The 25,724-nt window shown below is 42.3% G+C and overlaps 3 protein-coding genes across 3 annotated transcripts in view; 1 reads left to right on the top strand and 2 right to left on the bottom strand.

The window, feature by feature from the left end:
- Positions 1-12,768, bottom strand: part of LOC118412357 (bone morphogenetic protein receptor type-1B-like) — a gene marked incomplete in the record, with an annotated part of 50,651 nt that extends 37,883 nt beyond the window's left edge. Inside the window, 1 exon segment of the mRNA XM_035815177.1 lies at positions 12,622-12,768. Within this exon segment, the coding sequence (XP_035671070.1) occupies positions 12,622-12,751 (130 nt within the window).
- Positions 12,769-13,458: 690 nt separating this feature from the next.
- Positions 13,459-18,825, top strand: LOC118412363 (serine protease 33-like). The gene is made up of 8 exons (XM_035815191.1): positions 13,459-13,799; positions 14,704-14,897; positions 15,200-15,417; positions 16,454-16,581; positions 17,044-17,220; positions 17,408-17,626; positions 18,002-18,165; positions 18,450-18,825. Exons 1-8 carry the CDS (start codon positions 13,728-13,730, stop codon positions 18,580-18,582), a joined length of 1,305 nt encoding a protein of 434 aa, XP_035671084.1. The 5' UTR covers positions 13,459-13,727; the 3' UTR covers positions 18,583-18,825.
- On the bottom strand, positions 18,671-24,984 carry LOC118412364 (plasminogen-like). Its single transcript, XM_035815192.1, has 10 exons — positions 24,829-24,984; positions 23,881-24,117; positions 23,085-23,190; positions 22,575-22,705; positions 21,837-21,949; positions 20,968-21,056; positions 20,620-20,742; positions 20,140-20,276; positions 19,744-19,883; positions 18,671-19,103 (listed from the first exon to the last, which is right to left on the bottom strand). The coding sequence occupies exons 1-10, from the start codon at positions 24,878-24,880 to the stop codon at positions 18,942-18,944; spliced, it is 1,290 nt and encodes a 429-aa protein (XP_035671085.1). The 5' UTR covers positions 24,881-24,984; the 3' UTR covers positions 18,671-18,941.
- Between the last annotated feature and the right edge of the window lie 740 nt (positions 24,985-25,724).

The raw sequence follows: 25,724 nt of genomic DNA, 5'->3' as shown, positions 1-25,724 counted from the left end.
TCAAATGACACATCAACATTTCATCTTTCTAAAGATATAGAATACCACTTCAGTTCAGTTCAGTTCATCCTCTTGGAGGTGACACCTGTGTCTCCACTTCAAGAAGATATAAACTGGACAAAAATAAACTACAGCCCTAAAACAATATATAGCAACTCATGTAGATTTCAGCATTTTCAAGTGGGGTCAAACATGTGGGTAACCCTTCTTTCTTTACAACAGGGGGTACTGGCACTTTCTGGAACAGCCTACTTTGAGGCCTGTGTACCAAAGGCTGCTGGGATTGTCAGCATGAAGGAATGGGAGAGAGGCACGAAGGAACAAAATCACTGCAAGCCATTACACAAGTCCTTTTTGACTGAGACAGGGGGATATGGGAGAAAAGCACACATTGTACTACAGTTAACATAACAGTCATATTATGTTTACCTTTTGTAATAAATCTAGCCTTGACTACAATTTCAGTATATTGTTGCATTTTGAACATTTTCAATGATTTTGCTGATTCTGACAAAAGAGGACAATTACAGATTATTACTCCAGATGCCAACAGATAAGCCTTTATCATAATTCCACTGACATGTACCACTAATATTTCCATGAAAAGAGGATAATCTGAGTAGGCCACATTTGAATCCAATCTTACTCACTGGGACTCTACCTCCTACCAACTTGTAACTGTAGTTATTTACAGTTATATATCAGCAATTGTTCTTTTCATTTCAATCACAAAACAGGAACTCTTTATATGTAAATACATTTTTTCTACTTTTGAATTCTAGTCTATGAACTTCATTTTCTTTCTCTGTAAAAATATTTCCATGTCCATACTTTAATTTTAACCATTACTTCCGCTATACTAAAATGTAACATTATGTTCTTTTTTAATGAATTACCAGTAATAATTGATTTTGAAATTTACGGGAGCGATAGCACTTATTCTTTGCTCCTCTCCTAGCATGTTTCATACAGTGACCTGGGCATGCCCCCCTCCCTCCAGAAAACCTACCCCCTGAGTACTTTGTCCATGTGTTTTGTGTCTCCTGTATTCCTTTGTCCCCACACCAGACACTTTTGTTCTCTGTCTCAGGCTGTGAAAAGCTTTTTGTGATGCATAAAATAGCCTTTAATTAAGTCTTGTACCAGCATATATCAAGGATTATATCAGTGTGCATTTGACCCCTTGCAAAGACACTCAACACAGGCTACAGGACTGGTGAGGGGAGGGGAGGAAGAAACTCAACTGGTGAGGCACGGAAGGAAAATTTCACAGCTTTAGCTTTTAAGTTAACATTTCTAAGATTAGCACTCCCTTAATAAAGTTAATGTTGACTTTTAGGCTATGGATCAATCCCACCATGATACCTGTAATCACATGATTCTGAAGTTATCCATCTTACATCGATCTGAATATAAATGAATCAGAAAATGTCATGCTTAGTACCTTGTACAATTGTTGGCAATGTTGCACTATAAATTATTATAAAACTCATACCCAATATGTTTTACTGCTGTGAACAACAAACAGATGTTCAATGTATTAGTGACACAGCGCAATCACTGGTTTATTACATTTATAAGAGAATCTTTTCACAACACAATGTCTTGTTGTCTGTATGAAATGAATGACAAGGTGAGAGGAGGCAACACAAGGGAAAACCACATGACACACAAAGCTGACACTGCATCAGAAAGGCCTGCTTGTTCTGCCATACACTCCCCCCAAAAAGGGAAGTATTCTTTGTGTGTGGCGTGAAATGTGAATTCTATCCCTGCCTATCATTTTGCCATATGATCTGCCAAGCTTTTTCTAAGTAGGCCAGCAGTCTCTGGAGTTTCTTGCAGTTGTCATAATGAGGCTACCAATAAATTCCATGAAACATGTTTCAGACATATCTTACAACATTCATTCTCATCAAATTAATATGACAGTAAATGTTTATCATGGTCTCTCGATACTGGACTAGAAATATGTATCACAGTTACGTCGACTTTCATCACAAACATTTGCAACAGTCATATGCCAAGTTGTACATCTAGCCACAAACCAACTATCACATTGCCTTCATATAGGAAATAATCACGGTAGGAAAATAAAGTTGGGTTGGGTTGGGTTGGTAAGGTTAGGTTGGTTAGTGTATGTATCATTCCAAATGTGTGGTACAGGAACATGGTAACTACCAGTAACATGGTATATTTCTTCTGTCTCTATGTCATGACTGCAGACATGTACTATGTAAGGACCATTTGTAGATGGTTTACTTTTGTAGAGGTAACGTGTGCACGATCTAGAATTGCACCTTGACACGGAAACAGCATTCAGCTTGCATGAAAGTGGATAGCATCATTTCACTGCAAGTGATAAGTAGTTCTCTGTTACCTGGGCCGACCAGTATTGGAGCCAACCCTGGCCACACAAATACTCTGCATGTCTAACTTAATAACACAGCTATGCTGCTGTCACAAAGACGGGAGCTTATATTTCGCTTTCAGGGGCCAGGTTGAAATTGGATGAACGTTTCCATTCACGCTAAAAATGCCGGAGAGAATCTACACAACCACAGGCTTCCAATACTCATCAGAACAGAAGCCCCCGACACCTTGCTTATGTCGTGCCCCAAAGCCGTGTGGGAAGAACACGTTTTGTGAGCCAAGGCTTCAGAACGTTATTATGTTGTGATCACAAAAGAACGGGTTAGAATTTCCAATATACCCTACTTAGGAAACAAGATGAGTTTCCATCCAGACTGTGGCACAAATGCCAAGGGATATGTTTCCTTTATACCCCATATGTGACCTTGGTTCTAGGATTTGGTATTCAATGGCAGCCCTGTAGAGTAAAAGAAATGAAGTATAAGAACACAACGTGACAACGAGTGAAAGGTGGGATAAACATGTAGACAGGCGAACGTTGCCTTTTGTAGCGATTGTATCTGGTGGTTCAATAGCAAGAAGGACAAGCAGCCATGACGGGTTAAGAGTACCTGCTTGAATGATGTAATATTGTAACCTTGCCTGTTCTGACTGAAAGGCGGACAGGCTCTTGAAAGACATGAAGGGTCTCTTGTACATTTGTATACAGGAAGTAAAAACGACATTTTCACAAGCTTCAGTGGCAAAATCAATGTTGGCAGTGAGAGGTCGATTTTACATCTGTTTTCATTTGTTTTAAAAGGGTAAAGAACACAGTTTTTATGAAACCTGGTAAAAACTTTGGGGAGGGCTTTTCTCACACACACCTGGCAACCACCTGCCTCTTTGCATCCTGTCAACCTTTGACCTAACATGCCACCAATCAAAATAAACTCTGTTTTCATTTCCCTGAGCCACAATCTGGGACATTCCTCAGGGATTGGGTGTAATTTGTCCAGAAATCACAGGTGTGGACTTCAGCCATGGCTCTCACATGGCTCAATGTCAACACATCCTGAAGGATGGCCCTGAGTATGACAGTCAAGGAAAATGCCATGTAACAACAAAACAAGATATCTTACAGCAAATGTACCTACTTACTACTCCATTCTACATTTGGTTGATCAAATATCGTCATATTTGTGCTCACTGATGGTGTAATGACCTATTTTCTATTGATGAGATCGTGCTCAATAATATCTATTTCTAGACCAGATGGACTTGGTGATGTACTGAAGTTTTTAAACCTATGTGATTCCCTGACAATTTTCACTTTTCCACATCCAGATCCCACAGAGCCAGTGGTTTTCTATTCAGTACAAACCACTCCTTTGCCAACAATCCCTAGGGGCTCTCTACCCACAAATCCTTCCAACCAACCCATGCACATGTTTAAGAAATTGATATGGCCACTTCATTTTATGCTCCAATAGTTTGAGAGAGCTGGAATTTATCTTTGCCTTTGGCCACACACCTTTTAGTGACTAGTTGTGAGTAGAACAGAGATTCAAGAGAAGGTTTGCTGCTCATGTCTCTTTAGTAGAACAATGTGCAGTGCTGTCTGCAGGACCTGTCATTTGGTTGCTGGAAAGAAATTTGCTTCTTGGGAGGTGGACATAATTTCACGCTATCTGTCCAAAAAATCTGAACTTCTGTGACATACAGTGTACAATTGATGAAAAGGTATTTTTGTAAGCATAAAATGGGCTCCTGTACAATAAGTGGGACAGGAACAATCTAAAGCTGGAGACAGCCCTGATGAGGTAAACAGATGAGCATTCAGGATGTAGTCAGCTGCAGCACAGTCTACATTTGTACATGTAGGAGGTAGAACAAATCATATCTATCCGGTAACACTCAGGCATGTCAGCTTTCCTTTGTGTGGAACACTTCTTGCTAAGACATAGTTCCTGCCTGTAGGACACGTCTTCAGCCCACAGAACAGGTGGTCGACCAGTACAGGTAAACAGGTACGAGAAAGGGACGTTTCAGTGCGGTTATTTGCCAGGCATGATCACACAGGTGTGCTAGCTGTCAGGGGCAACAATGGAACAACAATATTTGTTCTGGTCTAGCACCACACAGGTGCAGGGAGTGGGGGAGCTAACTAATTAGGCCAGCAATCCAAGTGGAACATGAGAGAGGCTCTTGTGGATGAACCGCCAAAACAGGGAGGATACATGTTTCTGTGTCAGTGATGATTAACCAATAAACTGCCTCATTGTGTTTGATCAGTTCAGCATTTAAAGTTGGTATCAACAAGTTGGCATGGCAAGGAAGTGTATATATGTCACAGTAGAGATCACGATCCAGTAGAATCGCCGATCCTCCTAGGAGAGATCTCGATCGGAGTTTCTCCTAGGAGAAATCCCGATCGCAATCTATACTAGTAGAATCGCCGATTGTCCTAGTATAGATTGCCATCGGGATCTCTCCTAGGAGAAACTCCAATCCAAACTCAAATGATGCTAAGATATAGGAAACAGACTGCGATCAGGATCTGTCCTAGGACAATCGGCGATTCTACTAGTACAGATTGCAATCAGGATCTCTCCTAGGAGAAAGTCCGATCAAAACTCAAATGATGCTAAGATGTAGAAAACAGCAATATTTTTTTTTGTAAACAATGATCCCGATCGCAATCTCTCCTAGGAGGATCGGCGATTCTACTAGTATAGATTGGGATCGGGATTTCTCCTAGGAGAAACTCCGATCGCGATCTCTCCTAGGAGGATCGGCGATTCTACTGGATCGTGATCTCTACTGTGACACATATATAGTATTAGGCACTATGAGGTAAGACCTCCATAGCCATGTGTCGTAAGTTCTTAATATGACAGAGATGTGCCTCTCCTCAACATGGTGACACACACAAAGCTATCAATATTGTGAAAACCCGAGACTGTAGATTTTTACCTGTGTACTGTAGTGACCGATTGTAAAAGGAAGAGGCTCACAGACATGCCCAACCATCAAAGTACATATGGCACAAAGCATGTCAGGAATGGGCCAACCAAATGTGAAAAGTTACGATGAATGAAAAAGGGCTCCATGCTGACAGCCAGGCATCCCAGGCACACTGTCACAAAGCCTTGAGGAATGTGGCGGCTAGATGTCTAAGCCAAGTTCACCACATCTTTAAGGTCTGCTAGGTACAAGTCTTCATTCCGGAATCAGTGAATATGAAAGCTTCCAATTTCTTCAATGTAATGCATCACACAAGAATGGTCTAGCTCTGATTCTCAAGAGGCAGAAAACCTTTAGCTACTCAAATGTTTGGTGAAAAACTACAGGATGAATAGACATAATCTCCAAGCAGATCCTACGGTAGCATAAGACAGTATCAAAAGCTGCCAGAGAAGTGAAGCCGGCTTAGGAGTGTGTTTTGCTACCACACTCCTAAGCCGGCCTCACTCCTCTAGCAGCTTTTGATACTGTCTTATGCTACCGTAGGATCTGCTTGGAGATTAGAATAGACATGCAATAAACTTTTTTTTATAAGCACTGGAAGAAGACATATCACAGTTCAAATTTGTTAATACATGTATGTTTGTTCTAAGAGCAAGAAAGTTAGAAGCAAAATGTAACAGAATTGAATTTCATCAGTTTCTACTATCTTCTGCCATCTGTATTTTTTTTTTAAATATTTATAATATAACCTGATTGGTTCTTTAAACTAAATTGACCAACGGAACATCAGGTGCCAACCAACACACTGTCAAAAAGATGAGACAAGTTGCTACTGCTGAAGGAGAATCATGTGAACCTGATTGGCTGATCCAAAGCTTCATCCAGGCTGAACTAACCAATGAGAAGGCATGGCTGGAGAACTGCCCCAGAACTGACCCCCTTGTGGATAAGCACTTTTTGCTGTGGAAATCTGGAGACTTTGCCTTGTTATTGCTGGCAGGGAGTGGTGTTGTGACTACTATCCAAAGTAACCCCTGCCACCTGTAGGAACTTCTACAGTCCCATATAAACAAACAGCCCACATTCCCAGACCTTGTCTTGATGGGACAGGTCGCCCGTCACCATGGTAACCGCACTGAAACAGATGTCCGAACTGCTCAAGCACTTTCCATCCATTTTGAAAGAAAGTGGCGAACTTGTGCAGTCCTGTAAATTTCTTTACCTCCTGCAGAGTTCTAGTGTTATGTGAATTCTAGGTGGTGTGCCCCATGGTATAGCGCAATTCATCAAAAGACAAAGCAAAAAAACAACAGGGCTGTCTGAAATAGAATTTGAAAAAAAGACTTCTATTGTTTCACAAAATTTTCTTCATGGAGAAGATGGTTAATTCAGTAGTGCCATACAATCACAAACAGTGGTTTTAAACTAACATGTAAAACTGTCCTTGGTGCTCAATCAGAATATTGAATAATACATGTCTACAGACATACTGTAACTCTATGCAACTGGGATGCTTTGGAGCCTTTAAATAGTATGAAGACGTCTATCACAGCATAGTATTGCCTGGATTACTTCCAGGCAGGTTATTAGTATTCGTCTCGGACCCATTTACAAACTTAGAATTCTCTGCAGTGATTGTACTGCTCACTTTACATTCCTCCCATCTCTCCTGGACATAGCTGCCGACCTGCATACCCGGACAGCCCAACTTCAACACCCAGTGGTGTCTGTCTTCCCTTGATTTTTGTCTTTAGCCTAAAGTTTAGGGTGACAGTGCTATTCCTGTTGTGGCCAATATTAGTCAATACATTACTTGTACACATACAATAACAGGCATCTTTTTATTTTTGTTGTTCTGTTTTCAGTTTAGACCCACAGACTGACAAATATTGCTTTTTTTAATACTTTTTAAAACATTGGACTACACATTGCTTTAGAAAATGGCTTTTGCAAGTGGTTACTACATCTTAGCAATATCTAAATTGTATTTTTCAGATAGAAATCTGCGGTGCAAAATTTGACCAGCGAAGGCAAACCGGAGCCTTTCTTGACTCAATGACTGGTACAAAATTTGCCGTCAACCCTTTTTGCCTGAATTTGCTATATCGCATGATCCATCCAGGAAAGCACTTTCTTCTTAGTTCACTAGTCCACCACAAAGAATTGAATCCATAAATAAGATGCATCAAAGCCTGACGGTTGGTTTCATACAGTGAAAGGTGAAGTTCACGTATTTGCTACATGCTTTGAACGTAGCTGTGAACAACGAGCCTTGCGAAAAGAATTCATTTCCCGAGACGAAAGCTGGGGTGCGACAAACAGTGTATGATTCAGGAGCCAGAAGCAGGAGGATAACGTGTGGACATTTGGAAATGTAATCATAGTTTTGTCCCAGCCGTGAACTGGTGATTCACGTACGCACATGCTGACCTTCCCACCCAAAATGTGTAAAATGTAGACAGCCAGAATGTCAATATACAGCAGTAGGTTAGCACATGGCTTTTACATCAGCCAAGATCTGGTCCCCTACCATTGGGGCCCTCAAAATTGGATTTGTGTAGCCCTGGATTCAGGGTTCGAAATACACATACTTAACTTGCAATCTGCATGTAACTTTTGAGATTTGCACGTAAAAATATTCTGAACTTGCAATTTTGCATGTTGAAAATACCTGGCCTATAGTAAAAATACTGAGGCCACGGTGCCTTTGTTTGTCTGACGGGGATCGTCAACGGTTGTCAGTAGGTGTTATAGATAATCAAATTTGGCTTTGCTGCAAACTTACATGCTGATTATGTGAATATCTTTCCAAAATTTCAAGTTCTGTCTATATTTTCATGCACCAATTTCTGTCTGCCAAAAGTGACAGACTGCGCAAGATTCTTATTTGTCCTGAGCAGCAAAATTCCGCCAAAGGACAGAGTGATGGATGCTCGCTAGAACATTGCAGTATACACCAGTTGTATTTTGCATGTAAATTTTTCAAATTGCATGTAAAATTTTTGCCAACTTGCAATTTTGCATGTAGCAAAAAAAAAAAGTATTTCGATCCCTGCCTGGATTTTATTACTGAAATGTAACGCATGGTGCACAAGAAGTATGATTTAAAAAGCACCTACAAAAAATACACAGTGCACTTTGTCTAAGAAAAGCATGGAGCAAAGTCAACACGATCAAAGTTTTGTCCAAAGCCTCTTGTGGAAAGGGAGTGTCAGAGTAAATTAACAAGTTTCAGCCACTTCTTGCCGAAAAAAGGACATCAACCCACAAAAACTGACATTTTCACACCCCACCCTTCCTGCCCTGCCCCTAACACCATGGGCAATAGGCCTCGGAATTGTTGTTGTTGTTGTCTTGCAACAAAGAGGAAATAGTTTTTGTTGAGTAACAGGAACCCTACCGTGCGCGCTGTCTGCCGCGGTAACATTTGTGAGTGCGCCGTTTACCGCCTATCCGGAAGTACCTCGTCTGATGCTCCCGTCATCCTTTGCGCCGCCTTTCCCCTAAGTTTAAATATTCGATGGGTAAGAAACCGATCTCCCTGATCTGCGTTACCACTTACCGTGTTTTCGATCTGTGTTGTGGTGTGGGATCGTACGGCGGGCCCGTTTAGGCGCCTTGTCGGCTTTCGTGGGACTGTTTGAAAAGTTTGAGGGTTTCAACATGCTGACAAAAGCTACGCTGCATTGCAGATACATTTTGACCGTGTCTTTCCCACTGCTTTCGTCTGATTTTTTCGTCTGATTTTTGGGGTCGGTAACGTCGCCAACCCGGAAGTAAGAACTGAGATAGGAATACCAACCTCCTTAGGAATACAGATTTCGTGAAACAGATGCCATTATAGCGATTATTTGAGTATGGACCGTTCTACAAGAATGAGTAAATGATTATAACGATTACATGTTGTTTAGTGGCATCGTTTTGGTAAATATACTACCGATGCGTTTTATTTGTGCTGGTAACGCAGTGTCCCGGAAATCGGCCAAATTTCAGTGGCGTTTATTTTGATTTGAAACAACTATTATGTGCACTTTGTACGCTGAATGGCCTCCAAATAACTCGACGAACATAAATCACTTCGAAATTTTGACTTACATATTAGAATTTTGCAGAAAACGGCGATAGTAGAAAAGGCCTTTCCCACCTAGCTCGCTTCGCTCGCTGCTCGGCTTCGCCGAGCACACAATCGGCTACGCCGATTGGTCGGCTTCGCCGACCTTCGGGTGCAGAAACTCCAACGCTGATTGGTCGGCTTCGCCGACATCCCCGACCTTCGGGTAATCCCCAGTACTTTCCAACCCGGCAACTCGGCACAGAATCATAGTGTACGGGCGAATCAACAAGAATTCATTGGCCTAGCGCCTATGCTAACACTAGTAACAGCTGCCCATCCTGTAATTACTGATTACATATTCAAATAGAGTTTTATGGAGTATTTTTGCATAAACCACTTACTTCATTGTCAGGATTACCACTTGAGTGTGAAGAGCGGCTATTAGAAAGACACATGCACATACCGAACGGTACTCAATATACGTGTTTTCTATATCATATATTACGTTCCTTTTAGAGGCATCTAAACATTTGTCACTTTACAATATTGTTAACAAAGTTAACATTATTCTACATATTTTTGCAGTTAAGGAAATCTTAGAAAAGAATCAAAACATAGCTTAGTAACATTAATCAAGTCTCTTTTGAGCTACAAGAAGAAGAATTTGTTGTTTATATTCATGAGTATTCTGACAATCCAGTTATCTATTCTGTGATTTATCCCACCATATGTTCTCTTGCTCTCTTGACTAGAAACAAAACCTCTGTCCAACATGAACATATTTTATTTAGCTTCCTGGTATGGCAAATCTAATTACTACCCTGCTTGGCACCTCGGAAATTACCAGTTTATAGATTAATTCTATCACTGCTTGACTCTAACAGATCATGAAGCAACGAAGCCATTTATTCACTGTAATTTGCAGTAAGCACAATTTGTTTGCCACAGTTAAGAAAAAACTTGAAAAGGACTTAACGACACTGTGTAAGTGGAAGGCAAGAAAATAATTGTTTTATTGAGATTTTAAACCCCTTCATTATCAGCTTGAAATTGTGCTACAGCAATTCAAATTAAATGTATATTTTCACATGATGACTAATATGATAATACATAATGCAAACTGTAAAGCAGACTTATTTTCATTTTCCTTGGACCAAGATAGCCTACCCACCAATAGAAAATTATAAAATTCCAAACACGACTTCTGTGGTTACAATATTCAACCTACATACAAATCAACAAAGACTGAAGTTAGTATCCGATAAATATAACGGGTAAAATGTTCTGGACAGGGACTCCTCTGTTGCTTAGATAAATTTAATGTAATCTGTATCCTTGTGCAACCAAACTATTACGGACACAATAGCAGTGATGATTGGTCTCCCCATAGAATAGCCACTCTTCAGTGCTCTGAGGATGAATGTCAGGTTTGGATAGCATCAGAGCCTAGGGGCATGGCCAGATTTCTGCAGTCATTAACATATCTGTGGTGTGTTCAGGTGCGGAATAAGAGTCGATCTCCTAGATACCAAGTCACCAGGCAACAGTATGCGCACATTCTTCCCTAAACGACCTGTCTGTACTATACAAGCAATGGGATTACATGATGTACAAACAGAGAACATTCTTTATCAGAATTGTGCCCCTTTGAAATACTCTGAAAGTAGTTTAAGTTATTGCTGGTTGATATGAAATCATTCTGCCAAAGAGGATGTAGTCTGGTATGCACGTTATCAGAAAGACTATTTTTTACGTAAAGATTTTGATAATATCCCTCAAATGTAACTTAATATCCAAATTTCCAATACTCTGAGAGGAAACTTATTTAGTCAGAAGTAGGCCAAGTTGGTGATGTCAATGAGCAAAAAAAATGAAAATCAGTCAGTTTTGAATATCATTTCCAAGCTCTAGTCACTTGTGTGATGAATTATGAGAGTTGATGAGCATTACTACTTTGGTCACTGACAATAACAAATAATATAGATCTAACAAAAAATTTGTGATGTCTGTCCATTGTAAATAAACTTACATGCACCACATCCACAAGAATTAGCAGATAAGAGTAAAACTAAAAGCTGGCATGCTGAAAAAAACTTTTGGAAATTCATTGCCCTTGTTTATCTCCTCATATATTTGCCGTAGAATGAGAATGAGCATGAGCAGCTAAGCTCTCAAATGTTTTTACAAGTTTGTTTTGAAAGGGACATTTTTCATTTGCAAGTTCTCTTATCATTTCTTTCTAACACATGTTGACAAAATCTAGCCATTTACTTGTCAGCATGATATTACACAGTCAAGTGACAGTTTTCAAGCACATATGATATGATACGAACAAAAATCAACTAATAAGTACAACTTCTAAGTAAAATCCAGCCAGTCCCTAGGACATATTCATGACTCTTGCGTTGTCTACTTATGCAAGCTCTTGGTTATATCTCCCAGTAAACAAAGTACCTTCTCAGAACCTCATATGGGGGAGGGGGGCTGAAAAACCTTTCTCTCCCTTTAGCCTACAAATGACATTCTGTCCATAATAAGAAAACCGTTACACCACGTTTACAAAGATGCTACAATAGTAATGCTATTTTGATGGATTTGCAATTTTTCCAGGCTCTGTTTTATTTCTGATGATTTCTCGCCTTGACGGGAAACCCTTTGAAGTGAAGTCGGGGAGGGCGCAAGTGTCGATTGCACAAACAAATCAAAACAAAACACAACTCGATTTTGAGATATTTTCTCTGGGATCGAGGACCATCTATATGACGCACAAGCTACATAATAACGTTCCACATTCACACATGGCTAGAAACACGCGTGATGTGGAGATATATCGGTGTGAAGGGGGCGATCTGAGCAGGCATCTGACACCCTGGTAGCTTCCGAATGGACCGAGGGGCCGGATACGGGGGATCCTGAAAACACACGCCGCTACTGAAAACCTTCACATCGGCATCGGCAGCGTCACTTCCAGACTCATCTCCAACCTAATTCATCCAACAGCCAGTCTATTGATATTACACGCTATCTATTTTAGGCTGGACTTAGGCCTATTTTCACCCTGCCCGAGACGATCCTGCTGAAGCCAGCTCAGACTCTGAGGTCAAAATACCGAACAAATTACCAGCCAAGGGTTGGCACGATACCACCGCATCGCCAACTTTGGCTCTGCATTCTGCAGCATCCAGACAGTCTATCGACTACGAATGAACACTCGTATGGAGCAGGGATTGTTATCTGTGACTTACCGGCTCCGACGGCTGACAGCAGGCCGATCAAGCTGCACCAGACGGCGAGAAAGACGCCGAGTCTCCACACGAGCTTGCACAGGTCCGCCATGACGGCTGGCTGTGGAGGTCTGGCTGGTCGTGACGTCATCCGGCCGTGCCAAGCTATGCGCTCACTCCCTTCGCGTTCGGTGTACGTTAGAATATGCATACTGACTGGAACAAAAGGCCACAAGTATGCTATTGCTGAACTTCTGGATAAACGTTAAAAACAAACAAGAAAATAGCAAGAATATGTGCATATTCTTTCGCCAGATATGTAACACTTTCTTCTTCTCCTTCTTCTCGTGTTCGTTATAACGTTATGTATGGTGATCACTACTGATGTTTGATGAAAAGTTATTCTTTAATATGAACCTTATTGTTTGGACGATGGCATTACATAGGTTTGGAAGGTCAAGGAGGTTAACCCTGGGAAGGCACAAACATACATGCGGTTTTCATTTGTAAAATTCACAATCATGACATGACTCGAATGAAAATACATGTATCTTATCCGATTGAAAACTGTATAATGTCAATACAGTACGATAAAAGCGCTTTCTAGCGGTAAAACTAAGAAGTACAGCTATCGCCATAATTCTTCACCCATTCATGACTGACACGGAGTATCTTGCGCGATGGCAGAATCCAAATGTAAGCCATCAAGGTCAAGCAGTTTATTTTCTAGAATGTCAGAACAAATTTTGTTTTTCCCGATTCAAGTCCATAACGCTTACGACATGTGAATGAGTTCACGGCACATTGGCAAGGGAGACTGTTTCTCAGAATAACCCGCGCTTTTATCTGAAGTCGACTGTCGGGACCCTTTGTCTGGAAAAACATTGCAGTCTCCTCAGTCAGAAGTTTCAAAGCTTGCGCCTAATGTGCATAATTGAGAGGGTCAAGGGGTGAATCGTCTTGTTTTCCCGTCTGTTTGCATAAACACTTGACCCTTGATCGCCGAGCTTTGCTTGTAATTATTCCTCTGTGGATGCGTCACACACCGGCGTCATCACACAAAAGAAGTTACCTTAGACATAGGACAGGAAACTCGGACCATTATCTTAGCTCATTTCCCCAACGAGATGGTGACTCGAAACAGCGGCACGATTTTCGCCCTTCTTGTGGTGTCTGTGATGCTTCAACTTGTGTTGCAGGTAAGATCCTCAGTCTAGGGTTAGTAATGTTTACATCACTGACACAACAGACTACAAACATGTTATGGCTGGTGACTTCTTTGTCATGGACGCAGACGCAAGATAAACTGTGCTTTGTCTGAGATGCCTTTGTGTAAAGTTGTATCATTTACAGGGTTCGCTTTCAGAACGGTCTTCTCTCTGTCATGTATTACAGTGTATTCGCAATTGAATTAAAGTTGACATGCGTACAAAGTCCGTAGTCCAATAAATGAAGCTGCTCTTTAATTTTTTTTCAACAAATCTTCTTGTTATATTTATCAGATGTGTATCTTATGTATCGTATGTATCTTATTTAACGTTTTCCAAGGTAACCAAATGCTGAAAGCTGAATTATATTCTGTATGGATGAAGGAGTTCCACCATTATATCAATGGAAGTTAAACAACATCTAATTGTACTCGGTGGTGGTCGTGATAAGTTCTTCGTTCAGCCATTGTTTTATGTTAGAGTCTACGAACTCATGTTGTAACGAGATAAAAAAAAAACATCTATGGGCAAGCAGCAACGACGAACTACGTATGGGAGATGATGTGGAGGGGGGCACCGGATGTCAATGAGTCACTTTGTTATTGATGATGTCATATTTTACGATATTGTTTACCAGCCGTTGGAGGTTGTGTTGATTATGCGTCTCATTCCTGTACTCCTAGCGATGTTCATTTGAAATGCAGCGTACGCAAACAGACTTGCTCAGAAAAATAGTTTGCTGAATTAGTACCCACAATGGGACCAATTTTGAACATTGCAAATAATGCGTTAATAGCATTATTGTACATTTATTCCATATCGGGCTAAGTGCAGGAATGTGAATATTAAAGGCGTTGTAATCATGACAATTCTGATATCTTTATCTTCCTTGCAGACATCATCATTTGTCCACTACTACTCCTCCTCCTCCGAAGAGTCCGGAGACGGTAGTGGGGACAGCTCTGAACTGCTGCCCGACTCACTAGAGGAATACCAACGTTACCGCTCTTCCAGGGGAAGGGTCCCTGACTCCGCTTTTCGTCAATGGTCCACATGGTCTCGGTGTACAAGGTCTTGCGTTCAAAAACGGTATGTAAATTGCAATTCTTTCTCACAGAATTTTTTTCTTTTATCATACTTCTTCCCCGGCCTTACGATCGCTGCTCAGGAGGTAGTCTTGGTGCCACTGGCCTTTTGTGTGTTGTCTGTTTGTAAGTCATGAACTGGTAATCTTTTCAAATATCATACTGGCATGAAGAATACTTGACCAAACAAACTAAAAATTGAAACCAATATTCGCCCTCAAAGATATATCTCGCTATGCCTCATTCATCATGGACGGGGCGGGGTCGTCCTAGCCCTAGAGACTCATCTATTGTATCAACCTGCAGGTACCGTGAGTGCAAGAGGTTTCTGCAATGCGGAGATGAAATTCAAACCCAGGCGAGGTTTTGTTCCATCCCGGGAACGGCGTGCGAGCAGCAGGAGACAGCCACCACTGCTGCCCCTCCTGTCCCACCGACCACCCGGCACCAGGAGCCTGTCACACAGGGGGCTTCTGACGAGGTCGTCTCTGAGGAGTACATCGAGGAAAACAACGGAGAAGAAGGTATGACCTATTGGAGTCCATTTTCTATTGTTTCATAGATGATGTATGTCGTTTTGATTTGATATACAGTCAAACCTGCCCGAGCGACCACCTCTTCTCAGCGACCACCTGGCCATTTCGACCGCTTTTTCTCGGTGCCGAATTTTTTTCCCATTGACGCAAGCATTAAGTGACATTTTCTCAACGATCACCTGGCCAACGCGACCGCGACCGGCCCAAATTGGGACCCATAACGACCGCATCATTTTCAAAATTGAGGTTTTCATCGATTTTTGATGATAACTAGCGCGATTTTGTGCCGAAATCGGCCAGTTTGCGACGGATTTTGACTGCTTTTACGCAGGTCAATGGGTGGGTCGATGGGTCAGTCTACTGTAATATGGGAGGAAATTTCGTTGTAAGAAAATCCGAATTTAGTTGTTACAGAAGTTTTTTTTTTTTTCAATCCATATCATCATAAGGTGAACGAATACTGAAACGTATATAGCCTGATACTTTTTCAAGAAAGATCTGTGTAGCTCATACCTTTTTAAGAAAGATCTGTGTGCGTGCTTTTGTTCAACTGTATTGTACATTCACCCGTGGGAAAGTACGCTATCGGGACGTACCGGGCATCGAATTCGAAAGGTGCACCGTAGTTATTTCAGATACGGCGATCAAGAACACAGCGTCGAATAAAGGCTTGTATGGTAACAGACAGCATCAAAGTTCCCTTACTGTCTAAAACGTTAGTGTACGAATATTGAGCTTTAGAACACTGTATCGAATAAAAGCTCGATGAAAGCTTGGGGTTAAATTTACAGTTTACAGTGTGCGTGCGTGCAGTGTGCTTGCTATTTGCCATCAAACACAGCGGAAACCATTCATACTTTGCATCGGGCATGTTTTGAGTTGATACTCTTCTCAGCGACCACCTGTCCAAATCGACTGTTTTTTTCCGGTCCCACGGGTGGTCGACTTGGGCAGGTTTGACTGTAGATAAGATGAAACAAATTTGACATCGCGATATAGTTACCAACATGCTACGTCACCACAGATGAAGATCCTTATCCCGAACAGTCGGAGGGCAAGTTCAACTCGTCTGGCTGCGGTGTCAAACCACAGTTACCTCGCTTCAGGATCGTGGGGGGTCGGCCGGCCAGACAGGGGAGCTGGCCGTGGCAGGTAAACTATAGCTTATTCATTTCCAAGCAGGTGTCACCAGGGAACGCTGTAATATTTAATAAGTTTTGGCGATATTCTGTAATTAAACAACTTATGATAATTACCCTCGACATGAAGGTTATGTTTTCAGTGTCGCTTATTTGTTTGTTTGTTGGGTGTGTGGGGTGCGTGCAAGTTAATGTTATTTGTTTGTTGTGTACATGTATGCATGACTCAAGAAAATGTGTATGGATCCGTATGATATTAGTGGACCGGGCAAACGAAGCTCGTGTTCGATGTACAATCCCTCCTAGCGGATTTCTATGGAATAACATGGGAGCTTCTGATTTTGACATCTCGTGTGCCGGTTAAAAGTCAACTTAGACACAAGATAAAAAACGTAACTGTTTCAAACCCCATTGGCACTAGCTACTGAAGCAACGAATCATTTGTATGACAATGTACATGTGTACTTTACTTTAGGTCGCCATGTTGGACAAGGACTACTTCGGACACTTCTGCGGAGGAACACTCATTTCTCCGCAGTGGGTTCTGACGGCGGCTCACTGCTTCCGGCGGAAGTCCACTCAGCGGAAGTCTCTGGTCAGAGTTGGGGAACATGACTTCATGACGCGAGAGGACACACAGAAAAATGCTCAAGTAAGAAAAATGGAAAGGGACTAGCTACAGGGAAAGCAGGATTGTGCCCACCTTTTTTTTACACACACACACACGCACTCACGCACGCACACATTGATTGAAGCACAGTATAATCGTCGAAAAAATCCTGAAGTCAAGTCGTGGATTTTTCAACATGGCCTACATTAAAATTTTTCTGTTCCTTCAGATTGCCAAAGTAATTCTCCACCCAGACTACACACGCGAGACTGATCACCACGATATAGCGCTCCTCAAGCTGAAGAAACCGGTCAAACTGAGCCCTGCCGTCTACCCCATCTGTCTACCGGAACCAGGAGACTTCCCGCCGGTCGGGACCGGATGTTACGTCACGGGATGGGGCAAATACGTGCAGCCTTCATTGGTAGGGAGTAACATTCTAAGAGAGGTGAGTTCATTTTGATGAGCAAATATAATCTTTACATAGAGAAGTACACTGCATCTGGACACAATTGATAGTAAAGAAGAAACAATGATTTGTCAAACCCATGTTTTGTAGTTATACAAATATCACAGGCTCAAGAGCAACATATCTGGAATGCTTCCTGTAGATAAAGAATACATTGTACAACCTAAAAAAGAAAAGAAACGAGAGATCAACAGCAACGTTAAGTGATGCGCAATAACATGTAATAATGATCTACATACCTACCCTGTCCTTGGTGCTGAATGTCCTTGGTGCTGAATGGAGTTCGCCTCGAGTACCATATGTCTTATACAGAATTTGCGATATCATAGGAGCATTGTTTTCTTGCGTTAACAGGTCCAGGTCCCCATTATTGATGACGTCACGTGCCGTGAGACGTACGCAGAGTACGGTGATTACGCCATCGGACCCGGCATGTACTGCGCAGGGTACGAGGAGGGCGGCAGGGACTCTTGTGGCGGGGACAGCGGGGGACCCATGTCATGTCAACAAGGCGATAGGTAAGACAAGGCGCAAACTTTTATTTAGCCTATATATCAGTGTTTTAAGAATAGCTAGTCCTTGTCTCTTTGTTTTCCAGTGAACTTAACATGATATTCGTGGCTTTTTACTTACCCTTGATGCTCATATAGAACAGATAAGTTCATACTCTCATTCTCATGCCCCTGTGTAGATTACATATATCAGTAGATGTATTGACACACTGTATTGTTTCGTATCACGAACTTGTTATCTTTGTTTCATCATACCATTAATAAGATTGCATTATTTTTGCTCCACCCAGCTGGACGATGGTTGGCGTGACCAGCTTTGGTGATGACGAGTGCGGCCGACCCGGAAGTTATGGAGTCTACACCAAGGTCAGCCACTACGTGGACTGGATCCGGTGGGTCATGGCGGAACATGGCGGCGAGTGAGCGGGCTGGAGTTTGGGAGACATCGCTGATCATCGTTGACGAAACATTCTAATACTGATACTCTTATGGTTAAGGCGAGATTGTTGTGAATTAACAAAAAGGAAACATAAGTAGTTAGAATGTAATTCAAAGATACAATGCTGTACGAGCTTTTGGGTACCCGGGTATAGAATAATTGAAAATTTACTCTTTTGAGCTCAGTAATAATCCTGAAATAGAAACACTTGAAAGAATGACACGAGAGCATTGGGGTCCGAAGAACATTGCATTTAATGTTTTATAGATAGTCTTTCAAAATAACGTTTTACATCCTAATTAAGTTCAATGTGAGTTCTCCATGAATGCGGTGTGTTGCCGCCTTAGTTGTTAGCTGTGTACTTCAGGATCCAGTCGATGTAGTATCCCACACGGGTGTACACCCCCGGCTTGCGCGGGTCCGCACACCCTTGGCCGAAACTGGTGACCCCTGACACGAACCACTTGCCCAGGCGAGGACACGTCAGCGGGCCGCCGCTGTCTCCCTGAAAATGTAACATATAATGGTGAGGATGCACTCAAGTGATATTCAAAGTCAGTTCTTCTCCAATTAAAATATTTGAGCACAGGCTCATTGAATTGTAGTTAGGACTACATTGGCTACTAATAAGCCAACACATAGGCATTGATAACACACACCCGATACCTTTATCCATTGTTGATTTATTGTAATTAAACAAAAGTCGAAATCTCTCTTGTCGTGCCAATAATGTGTGGTGTAAACTTTGCAGCCCTATCACAGGTAGTGCCATTGAGTCAACACGTTTTTTTAAATTTCCAGGGAAGTACAACTGCAGTGCATGTACATGTTTAACAAGTCTTATTTAGACTAGATATGTAATATCACCCAATGTTTTGATGCGGCGCGATCTGTCACCAAACCCTAACTCCAAATTATTATAACATCTTTGTTCGCATCTTGGGCCGTGAATATTATGTTTCCTAAGCGCGCCGAGCCGTAGCTGCTTCAGACCCTTGCGTTTCAGCCCCGTTGGGTAGCATCGCCTCGCCCTAACTTCGATCATTGCTGTACGACAGCGCCCTGTCATGTAGTAACTGACAACCCAGCTGCTAAGCTTATCTATACAAGAAACAACATCCGTATCTGTGATAGTACAATCTTACCTGGCACGTGTCGGAGCCGCCGCCCTCGTACCCAGCGCACACCATAGTGCTTTGGATGACGCTTCCAAGCCAGCTCCTGCACTGGGTGTTGCTAAGCAACGGTAGTTGTACCTGTTTTAGGTAGTTGTCGCCACCAGTACCTACGTTCAGGGAGAAGGTCGAGTTAATACTTGTATTGAATAGACGGGCTTCTGCTCTATACTATTTACCTACGCCACAAGGTTATGTTTCGAGCGTGTTTCTCTCTCTCTCTCTCTCTCTGTGTGTGTATGTGTGTGTGTGTGTGTGTGTGAGCAGCATAACTCGAGAAGCCTTGGATGCATCCTGATTATATTTTTTTGCTTGATGCAGAAGGAAATCTCAGTCTGCACATTAAAGTCGGAAATGCTTTCCCACCTTCCGTGTTTCCGAAACCTGTCGCCACGCACATAGCGCCCTCTGGCGCCTCTGTCTCCGTGATGCAGGCCTGCATGACGTAATCGTTCAGTTGGACCCGCCCGACCAACTTCAGCAGGGCGATGTCATTGGTGTTCCTGACAAGAAAAGCGAGAAAAGTAAAATCAAAACCGCGATACCCTTCTGTCTTTCATACGGATACCCATCAAGATCAAGTCGATCGGTAGTATGCTTCCATACAGAGGTCGTATTTGCCCTATATAGTATTGGAAAGTGTTTCATTTCAATATTGCACAGGAAGCTTATGAATAGTTGTACTGTCAAACATAGCAGTTCACAGATACTCATATCTCATTGCATTATCAAGTGATAATTTTCATCTCTGCCTCCCCGATTTGCTATGGGCTCGACAAAACCTTCAATAACGGGACTCTTTATAAGTTAAAAGTGAATTTTTTTAAGACGACAATTTAAACTCACTGTCCCTCCTGCTGGTACCGCGGGTGGACGATGATCTGTGCGACTTGCATGCTCTGCTCCGTGGAGTCGGTGGAGGCCTTGTTGTGCTTCCCCACTTTCACAACGAACGAACCTGGGTTTGTGCTACATGTGGTGGAAAAGTATACACACCATAGTAGTTATCACAGACTGTTGCCCAGAAGTAGTAACTGAACTCGTCGCGATTTGTGTCGAGACGACTTTCTTGATTTAGGATCGTTGTTAAGTCGACGAGGAACTGAGACAATTGTTTGACCGACTTTATATTGTGAGCAAGGTTCAACGATAAAACTAGGAGACAACCGAATTTCAAATGACACGAATACTCACGAGAGTTGTGCGAAGCAGTGCGCCGCGGACAGAACCCAGTCAGGGGCGATAAGCGTGGCCCCACACACGTGCTGCCCATTGGAGCCGTACTGTGGAACAACATTTCAACAGAATGGACGATCATTGTCGGAAGTGTGAACCGAACTTAGGGATGCTAGTGTTACCAAAATGAAAACAGATCTGCAGTGGACATCACTTGAAGACAGAAGGAAAAGGTCTAGACTTTGCATGGTGTACAAAATGACCAATAAACTGGTGGACGTACCGACTGATAAGTATCTAATACCCAAAAACGAACAAGAAACAGCCATGACTTCAAATACAAGAGTTACCAACCTAGGATTGATGTGTTCAAAAAATTTTCCCAGAACTATCGTAGAGTGGAATTTGTTATCACCAAGCACAGTAGGGGCATCTTCTCTGAATAGCTTCAAAGAACGCTTGCAGATAGATGTGCAAAAGTTAGGTGTGACGGGTCGTTCGGTGTAATATAACCAGCTACTGCCGCGCCGCGTGCCTGCGAAGCTGGTGTGTTACGTCGAACGGCGGTTATACCGGCTATATAGATACAGATACAGATACAGAACTTCTCAACTTTAGATTACATACCATCAGGAGATGAATACATATTATGCACATACATAATCAGATGTGCTCTTTGGGAAGTACCATTCAGGACAATCCAAGGATGGACCGTACATGTAGAGTCCCGGATGATGGAGCTGGAGACGACCAGCTACACACACCCATACATTCATATCTGTTCTACCTCTATAACACTACCATTAACGTGATGAGGTGTGGATTCACGTTGAACTGTGCCTGTCCCCATCACAAGCCTTGAAGAATAATCCAACTGTTGTACTCACCCCGAGGGAAACCTGCCATGGCCAGGACCCCGGCGTGGCCACAGACCCGACCACTATCCGGGAGAACGTGGGCTGGATGGCCTGCTCACCGCACGAGCCCAGGTCTGCATTGTCTGGAAGGTGTAACGTTGCATGGAACATCAAGTTATATATATATATATATATATATATATATATATATATATATATATAAGGACGCAATTCTTCTATCGCTCCCTTAGTTACAGATTATGCTACAATTTTTAAGACTTTATATCCATACACAAAGTAAAGCACTTACCTAGAGTCTTAAAAATTGTAACATAATGTTGACTACCGTCACAGATGAATTTACATTCAAGCCTAGTTACAGATGCATACTTTAACATTTTCCTAAGGTAAAAGATTTCTGGTCTCAATGCAGCGTTGTTTACATGAGACTTGATATTAAGATGGTCAACGAATGTTTCAAAACTGACGTGGCCACGATTTGCGTTGTATGATGATTCCAGACCATTTTCGCACTGGTCTCCAGACGTTCACCTTTTGAAATGATATCTAATTCATATCCAATAGTTTAATCAGGCTCCTTGGTTTTAAGCTATTGGGAAATTCAATAGTTTAAGAAAGCGCATTGGTTTAAGCTATTGAACATCCAATAGTTTAAGATATTTGAATATTCAAGTTTGCTCTGCCATTCCATTCTCACCCGATACGGATGTATGTGATACTGCACATTGCGTAGTAAAGCAAACTTACCACATTTCGGGACATCACAGTGTTCCCAGCGCACATTTGGGTCCGTAGTGTAACACCAGGTACGAGGTTCTCCATCCGGGTTACGGCAGTAGTTCTCACGAAGGTCATTTTCAGGGTAGTTTTGTGGAGTTCTTCACACAGAAGAAGGGAATATAAAATAAAAACTATACGTATCATAAAGGAGAAATCTGGAACTGGGACCAAGGTGCGCACGACATAGACAAAGTACAAGAACCCATATTGTCACAGTAGAGGGGTGGGGGATTTTTCTATTGAAGAAAACTGAAAAGGATCGAAATTGTGTGGACAGTCTGGCCTGGTAACCGAACCATCGGGGACACCTCGCCCATGCACATTAGCACACGTCGTCCCTTGTACAAAGGCCGGTCGGAAGAAAAAAGGCATATGATTTAATTTCCGGGTAGTGACCGGTAAAAGACATCCCTAAACCCATAGGTATGGTTACCAGGCTAACACACGTCACGATTAAAATTTAAATATTTCATTCACCTGTCATGTTGGTGAGGGGACTGAGAGTCCCACCGCTGACAGGTCAGACCGGAAATGGAGGTGGCCTTTGAACCCTTGTAAAACTCGCCGGTGTTGAACATGCAGTCTGGAATAATGGCATTATTGTCTTATCACTGTGATACTAACATTCTAGAATTAACAAAAGTCATGCTATTCTTGGAGCTCCCAAATTGATTGTCTTATACTAACGTTATACATTATGGTTTTGTCATATTAAACAAGAAGTCCCGTATTCATCTCGTTTTGCGGTCACTATGTTGTCTTGTAATTCTCCACAAGTCTTGAGTTGTGAGGGATTTCATTTGCTTCAGCATTTGCATTTTCAATTTGTATTAAAAAATTCCAGAAAGACCAGGACACAATGTAGTAACTAGCAAACAACGATACATATATTAACGACATAAGTTTAAGTAAACAACAAAGTTGCAGCTTCAAAACATTGTAGGGCAATCACAGCATGTGTAGCCTGACTAAAATCAAGCCCCTAGCGGCCGGCCCGACAATTGCCGCCACCTCTCGGGGGGAGGGGGTCATTAAGCCCAGCCGGCGAGAGCTTGTGTAAACACAGGCTACAGCATGTGCGGCTGTTCTATTTTCATTATCAGTTATTCTATTTCAAATTTTCAAATACGATCAGGGCACAAAACGGTAAACAACAAACTACGATACATATGATGACCTAAAAGGTAGGGAAAATGCCCGACAACGAAGTAGCAGATGATAACAGTTACTTTTTTTTTCTTCAAAATTTCAACTCCTTTGACTCTAAACGTACCACATTGCGGAGCGTCACAGTAGCCGTACCGCACGTTCGGGTCCATGGTGTAGCACCAGGGCCTGACGTCGCTGTCCGGGTTGCGGCAGTAGTTCCCGTCCAGCCCGGCGTCTGGGTAGTTGGTGGGGGTGAAGGCATGTCCGTTCGGGGCCTGGACGGACCAAGGTTGGCACTCTAGCCCGTTAGAAGTGACGTTTACATCCCCACGGTAGGCACTGCCCCTACCGACATAGCAGTCTAATGGGAGAGGCGAACGGTGTACACAATAAACGCTAACTTAGGAAATAAAAGTGCGTCAAAGTTTCTGCGCAGGATATGTACAGTCAAACCTGTCTATAGCGGCCACTCAAGGGACCGGACACATTTGGCCACTATAGACAGGTGGCCTCTGTATAGAGGTGGCAACTTGTAGATAAAATACCCAAGGGACTGACAGAAAGTGGCCACTATGGACAGGTGGCCCCTCTGTAGAGGTGGCCCCTAATACAGGTTTGACTGTACTGCTATCAATCTCTATAGCTTTTATAATATTCGTGCACCGGGATCCAGTATAAGTAGCTAAATCGTTCGGACAATGCGTTGGGAACTTGGGACATTGAACACCATGTCTCAAAATTAGAATTACATTAAAAAAACGTCAGAGGAAATTTCAAGAACATAAATATCATACCATACTTCATTAAGTGTTAGTATTTGCTTTAGATATTTATTACAAATGGACACAAAACTGTAGAGCACCAGTGTTTCCACAGAGTCATCTTTTTAAAAAGACATTATAGACAACACAGTAGCATATGGCGGTCTGATATGGCAGCGTGACATGCCCGCCTATAACATACGCTATTTATACAACACTATCTTCAGTGTTTAGGATAGATATCTTACGCCTGCGAAGGAACAAACAGACCACATGTGTGGACAAAGAGATGCGAGTTTGGAAGGACGAACCTTGAGCAGCTGACAAGGCCAAAAGGCTCAGAAGCGCTAGAGCTGTCCTCATGATTTTGTCGTCTGTTTGTGCGAAACTGTCCGAGCAATTTTATCCGTTTGCTCCTACACTGGAGACGGGATCAGGTGGCTCTATATAATATGACGTCTATTACGAACGGATGCCAGCGCATGAGATTCAATAACGTTATCTTTCAAAAACATGAAAACAAGAGATGTAGGTAAAAGGTGAAAAATACAATTACGTAGACGTTATATAAAATACATGTAGGAAAATGAAAACTATTATTTAAGCCCCTCCTAAAACCCACATCATAGACTCTCAAAGGATGGTCGTTCATAGGTGTCATTCATAACTGATGGAAATTTAGGGAATGTGTAGAAAACTTGGGTATTCTTGGGATAGTCGTGCGCATGTCGTATCAGGCTGTCTTCATACGGAATAGTTTGTCTTATGTCCTTGTCAGTGGTTGTTTCACAGCCTGCTTGAAAATTGTACGGCAACCTACGATGAATACGGCCGCGCCACTAGAGAAGCGCACGGCGTAGAAGCGCAAATACCGTTAGATGTGACGCGATGAGCAGGTGCACCGAGTCTCACGCAGTGCGAGAACACACACCAGGTGATAGCCACCTTCTCGAACTGTTTGACGGTGTTCTGGAGGGAGTGGGCCTGATCTGATACCGATATGCGTCAGGGGAAATTAAAAAACAAACCTACTCGACCCCTTTGGCAAATACAAAGACCGGTAGGACTTGATAAGATAGAGTTGCCCCAAATACCGAGATGTCCGACACCAGTATCGTTCTTCTTATGCAACCGTACCTGGTTGGGAAATGTTTGCCCAACAGGTTAAAGTTGACAGTCTGATGTAATGTATGCTGTGCGGGTTGTT

Source organism: Branchiostoma floridae, chromosome 3, assembly GCF_000003815.2.
Source record: "Branchiostoma floridae strain S238N-H82 chromosome 3, Bfl_VNyyK, whole genome shotgun sequence".
NCBI lineage: Eukaryota > Metazoa > Chordata > Leptocardii > Amphioxiformes > Branchiostomatidae > Branchiostoma > Branchiostoma floridae.
This window is presented reverse-complemented; position numbering and strand designations above follow the sequence as displayed.